Source organism: Dipodomys spectabilis, unplaced genomic scaffold, assembly GCF_019054845.1.
Source record: "Dipodomys spectabilis isolate Male_0828 unplaced genomic scaffold, ASM1905484v1 ptg000721l, whole genome shotgun sequence".
Taxonomy (NCBI): Eukaryota; Metazoa; Chordata; class Mammalia; order Rodentia; family Heteromyidae; genus Dipodomys; species Dipodomys spectabilis.
Window position 1 is genome coordinate 58,718 of NW_024871398.1, and position 6,283 is coordinate 65,000.

Consider the following 6,283-nt stretch of genomic DNA (forward strand, 5'->3'; position numbering starts at 1 on the left):
TTAAAAACAAGGGCCCAGAGATGCATAGTGACATGAACAGAGAGACACAAGCCCTCCCCATGCTATTTTGTCAGTACTGGGGCCAGGATAAAAGGCCGTCACAAGGGAAGATGGGAAACTGCACTTGGGAAGGGCAGGCCGCCATCTTTCTTTAGGGCAGGCCGCCATCTTTCTTTAGGGCAGACTCTTCTGAGTTCAATCTAAGCTGGACGCATGAATCATTCTCTTTCTTAACATATCAAGGATATGTTGTGTATCCCCCGAAGGATACACAAATTGGACCCTCCTCATTATTTCACAACAGTTTAAGCCTGCTAGGTGTTGCCACATATTTAATTGAATAAGTAACTACAAATGGTGAGATGCTTTGGGGAATCTGTGCATTCAAACTTCATTCTCCTGAGCCACTCACTATTCAAATGGCTGGATTTGCTCTTCTTCCTCTCCAGCCTGCTCCTGAGTGACTCTGGCAACTCCACAAAGATAGCCAACGTGGGCCTCGTTATGTATTCCAAAGGCTGTAACGAGGTGTCAGGCGGAGGAGCTGGGACAATCAGGATGGTTGGCGGCAGAAGAAAGGCCCTCCCCCAAAGAGCAGGATTGGCTTAATCACATCCTGTTTGTTTTTTTTTAATTGAACGGAATTTCTTTTGCCAACTTCCCAGTGGGAATCAGAGGTAGTAGCTCCATTTCACATCAGAGCTGTGGAATTGGAGCCAACTACCAAAAAAAAGGAAAGAAGGAAGGAAGGAAGGAAGGACAGGAGGGGAGGAAGGAAGGAAGGACAGAAGGGAAGGAAGGAAGGACAGGAGGGAAGGAAGGAAGGAAGGAGGGAAGGAAGGAAGGAAGGAAGGAAGGAAGGAAGGAAGGAAGGAAGGAAGGAAGGAAGGACAGGAGGGAAGGAAGGAAGGAAGGAAGGAAGGAAGGAAGGAAGGAAGGAAGGAAGAAGGGAAGGAAGGAGGGAAGGAAGGAAGGAAGGAAGGAAGGAAGGAAGGAAGGAAGGAAGGACAGGAGGGAAGGAAGGAAGGAAAGAAGGAAGGACAGGAGGAAGGAAAAGAAAATATCCCCGAATTAGGTGGTATTGAATGCATCTTTTTCATTCTGTATTTCAAACAACAACAACTTTTGACATCAACTTTGATAGATCAGACCCAAGGAGAGCTTTCAAAATGGACGGCTCCGCCAAAGAGAATATCCAGTTATTCAGCAGAAGCTCAGCACAGAGAGTCGGAGGGTCCGCTTTTAAGACAGGACATTCGTCTCCAAAGGAAACACAGCCACGCTGCTGCGCGGAGCTGAAGGTAAAATCCTCCGTAGCATTGGGTGGAGCTGTTGGGGGATTGCTTGAACTCAGGGCCTGGGCGCTGTCCCTCAGCTCTTCAGCTCAAGCTGGCGCTCTACCCCTTGAGCCACAGTGCCACTTCTGGTTTTCTGGTGGTTCACTGGAGATCAGAGTCTCCCAGACTTTCCTGCCTGGGCTGGCTTTGAACCATGATCCTCAGATCTCAGCCTCCTGAGTAGTCGAGATGACAGGCCTGAGCCACCGGCTCCTGGCTTCCTTTGTCCAATTTTCTTGCCTACCGATGATTCTCCACCTACCCCAGAATAGACGGCTCTTCAAAGTCAAGACTCCTTTTCGACGTTAAGAGTCTTTGGAGACTCAAAATCAGCCCTACGTGGCCAATTTCTAATGACAGTGCTATTTGGAAGATGTCTCACAGTGACCTTGAAGTCGACCTAAGCGGATCCCAGTCCTGGAGGTCAACCCTTCAGCCACCAGCAACTTGCTGGCCCTTCCCTTGCTGGCTGCATCCTGCCTGTGATTGTTGAGTGAAGTTTCTTCAGCCGGGCTAGGCCGCAGGCAGGCTGTACGAGACTGGTTCCTTGTTTTCCAGGTGTTTCTGGGTGCATTGTCCTTTGTCTACTTTGCCAAAGCCTTGGGGGAAGGCTACCTCAAGAGTACCATCACTCAGATAGAGAAGAGATTTGATATTTCTTCTTCGCTCGTGGGGCTCATTGACGGTAGCTTTGAAATCGGTAGGTATTTCAGAATCCTAATTACATTGTTATTATTATTGTGATTGTTATTATTTTAATGTTGGGGCCCCAGGTCTCCTCGGATATGGAGAAGGGGTAGCCCGGTTCACCATTTACTTGTTCACCTACTAGGATTCAACTGAAGAATGAGTCCTAGGGTCCGAATTTTGGAAATGAGCCAGGCACCGGAGGCTCCCGCCTGTCATCCCAGCTGCTCAGGAGGCTGAGAGCTGAGGATCGCGGTTCAAGTTCTACTCTTCAGTGCCTTCGGTTAGCAACTGGCCGGCCACACCCCCCCTCTTAGAATATGAAAACAATAAATGGAGTGATTTCAATCCCTTTCACCGGCCTCCAACCGCGATCCTCAGATCTCAGCCTCCCGAGGAGCTAGGATGACAGGTGTGAGCCGTTAGTGTCGGGTTCTTTAGATCGAACCCAAGGCCTGAGGCATGCTAAGCAGGTGCTCTACCACTAAGCCACCTTCCCAGCCGCCAGATACAGACTCTCATTTAGAGAGTTTGCCTGGTGTCTGCATGTCTAGTGGGTCTCCAGATGATGCTCATGTTGTTGGTCCATGACCGCTCTTTGCATAGGAAGGCTCTGTGTCTCCGACCTCACCGCCCAGTAGGTTTGACTTCTTGATTCTTAGCTTCCTGGTGGCCTGGGCTGCAGGTCAGGTAGAAAGTCAAGGTCCAGGCAAAGCCAGGGCCCGGTGAGAGGAAGCAGCTAGGAAGACGACGCTGGTTCTCAGCTTCTGAGCACGACTTAGTACAAGAAGCCGGGCTGGGTAGAGGGGGAAGATGAAGCCCTCAGGCCAGGTCCGCAGGTTTGTGTACAGATTCAGGCTAGGCTTTGTTTCTTCCCTCCCCAAAAGGGAACCTCCTGGTTATCATCTTCGTGAGCTACTTTGGAGCCAAACTGCACAGACCCAAGGCCATCGGGGCGGGGTGCGTGCTCATGGGCGCCGGGACCCTGCTCATCGCCCTACCGCACTTCATCATGGAGCCGTGAGTTCAAAGCCCGGCCTGGGCACGGCGTGGGGTGAGAGTCAGCCCGAGTGGGGATGTTTCAGCTGCGGGGGAAGATGCACAGCCCAGGGAGAGTCTGCCCAGAGACAAGAGTCTGGTTGGTTGGTCGGTTTTGGAACTAGGGCCGTGGTGGCCGGTGACTCAGAGATCAGCAGCAGCACCCTTGTCTGGCGACTCTGAGATGTCATCCGGACTGCAGGGATCGCCTCCATGTGCTTCATACCAGAATGTAACTGCCGCAGCAATGGATGAGCAGATCAGCAAACTGTACAGAGGCAAACCACCTTATTAACTAATACATGATCAATGTGTGTGATACATCAAACACCACGAAGACCGACGAATGAATTAAAATGCATGAATATGTATCATAGATGACTGGTGCACTAATAAATACACAATAATAGGTTATATTTAAACACATATTAATTATAGTATAGTATAATACATAGCAATTATATGTTTATATATTTGTATATTTATATAGCCATTTATTAATAACATGTGCATGCATTAATTATGCTACGTTGATTTATCATATCTGCTACCTGACATATGAGTATATTCATCTATTTTAATATATTCATATATGGATCTGTTAGTCACACGATATTCATGTATAAGTTATAGTATTTAATGTATCATATAATACGTAGTAATATATTACCATATATTAACATAGTACAACCTGTAAATAGAATGTACAATTTAGTTATAATACATTAATATATAATCTTCATATTAATATATTAGGCTATAAATGATATACTTACTAATATATGATTCATGTGTTTATAGAGATATAATTAATAGTTTATAGTACTTTATTATATTTTTATAGTAATAAAGAAAATTTATTAATATGCTTTATTAGTATATCAATTCTTCTCAATGATTCTAAATTAAATTAATATAATTTCATTAATATACTAATATTAATGTTAATTAATGTTAATGTTAATTAATATTAATATGTATTAATATTAACCAATATATTAATATGATATAGAAAATATAGCTAGTAACGTGTTATTAAAGTATTAATAAAACAATGTTGCAATATATTTTATAAACATATTAAAATATTTTATGGATATGTTAACCTGTCACGTGAATGCTTACTGATACAGTAATGCTGGAGATAGTTTATTAATGTGTTTTGGCTCAAAGGCTTTACTCCAGCAGGAGCCAAATACCGTTATGAAAATCAATAATTTACAATTAATTGCCACACGCCCGATCTCAAATGGGTCACAGGTGAAGATCATAACCAGAACTGGTGGACTGCATTGCTTCCTAGTTCTAGGCCTTCGTTTCTATATCTTAAAGCAGGTGTTCACATGCCGGTGGCTCCCGCCTGTCAGCCCAGCTCCTCAGGAGGCTGAGATCTGAGGATCATGGTTCAAAGCCAGCCCGGGCAGACAAATTTAAGACATCGTTATGTCCAATGAACCGGCCAGAAAAGACACAGGAGGCCATGGAGCAAAACAAGCTGATGGACAGCGCTCAGGCCCTGAGTTCAAGCCCCAGTACACACACACACACACACACACACACACACACACACACACGTCACCTGGGCCCCTGTGCATTTCCTGTCTAAGTCAGTGTGAATCATGCCACAGGCATCTGCGTGAGGAAAAGAACGGACAAGACTCAAGGTCCAACTCTTGCAGGTATAAATACGGAAAGCTGTCGCCCTCCCTCAATGCCAGCCTCAGCCTGTCTGCCTGTGTCCTGCACGCCGGGGGGCAGCCGCCAGCCCCGGCCCTGCCAACACCACAGCCCCAAACACCCGAGGGTAAGATGGCTTCTTTTCAGAAATCTCCTAAAGAAGCAGCAAAAGGCAAGGCTGGGGGCAGGATGCATGCGGCGGAGGCCCCGCTGAACTGGTGAGGGAGCCGCTGTGAGGCTGGAGGGACTCTTGGGGACCCTGGGCCAGCGTGTGCAGAGGGGAAAGGGCTTCCTGCGGGCTCCCTGGGTTTGGTCGACTGCAGCGCTGCTCGGGGCAGAATCGCGTTCTGTGTGTGATCCTGAGCTCACAGGTCTATCTCCATCCATAAAAGCATCGTAAGGGCTGGGCAGGTGGCTCCGTGGTAGAGCGCTCGCCTAGCATGCAGGAGGCCTGGGTTCGAATCCTCAGCACCACACACACAGAAAATGCCGGGAGTGGCGCTGTGGCTCAAGTGGTAGAGCACCTGCCTTGAGCAAATAAAAGCTCAGGGACAGCGCCCAGGCCCTGAGTTCAAGTCCCAGGACTGGCAAAAAAAAAAAGCATCTTAACATGATGGGCTTTGAATCTGACTATAAACATACTAATTAAGCATGATTAGATTACTGTGGCATTGTAATATGCTGTTATAACATTAATTACATAATATTCACTACAATGGTATTTTTAGAATATACATTACATAGCATATGTAATGTGCATAATTACATATAATATACAATATGGTAACATATAAAATTATATTGTAGAATTATAGATATATAATTATATTGTAGAATTATAGAGCTTATATATAATTATATTGCAAAATTATATAATATTATAATTTATTGTTATAGATATACATATTCTTAATTAGATATAATAATATAATGTATGTAATATTTTATATAGTTTATGTGCTATAATCCTACATAACATATAATTATATGTTTGATACTATGTAATATACTCCATAATATATGATATAATTATATATAATATATAATAACATCTAATAGATATTACACGTTAAATATACAATTTTATGTATTATATATAACATAATATATAATATATATGTTATATAATATATTATTATACACTATATTACTATAGTTCTCTATATTATTATAAAATGATATACTATTATGTAATAATTCACTATATAATATACGGTATAATTATATATTTAACTATATGTAATAGACATAAGATATGATTAATAGATTACCAGTTATTAAATATCTTTTATTTTCAAGGCACTTTGTTGGAATCATTGTATCACTGAAGAGTTTAGTGTGTATAGTGTGTGTGTGTGTGTGTGTGTGTGTGTGTGTGTGTGTGTGTGTGTAAGTCCTGGGTCTTGAACTCAGGGCCTGGGCGCTGTCCCTCGGCTCTTCAGCTCAAGGCTGGCGCTCTACCACCTGAACCACAGCGCCACTTCCGGTTTTCTGGCTCTGGGAGATGAGAGTCTCACAGCCTTTCCTGCCCAGGCTGGCTTTGA

General features: G+C 44.0%; 1 protein-coding gene across 2 annotated transcripts in view; it reads left to right on the forward strand.

Moving 5' to 3' along the window:
* Positions 1-1,169: 1,169 nt before the first annotated feature.
* LOC122102018 (solute carrier organic anion transporter family member 1C1-like) overlaps positions 1,170-6,283 on the forward strand; it is a 19,391-nt gene continuing 14,277 nt past the window's right edge. For both annotated transcript variants that reach the window (XM_042672537.1, XM_042672538.1), the window contains exons 1-4: positions 1,170-1,301; positions 1,896-2,037; positions 2,912-3,044; positions 4,742-4,866. In XM_042672537.1, the coding sequence (XP_042528471.1) occupies positions 1,170-1,301; positions 1,896-2,037; positions 2,912-3,044; positions 4,742-4,866 (532 nt within the window). The remainder of the gene's footprint in view (positions 1,302-1,895; positions 2,038-2,911; positions 3,045-4,741; positions 4,867-6,283) is intronic.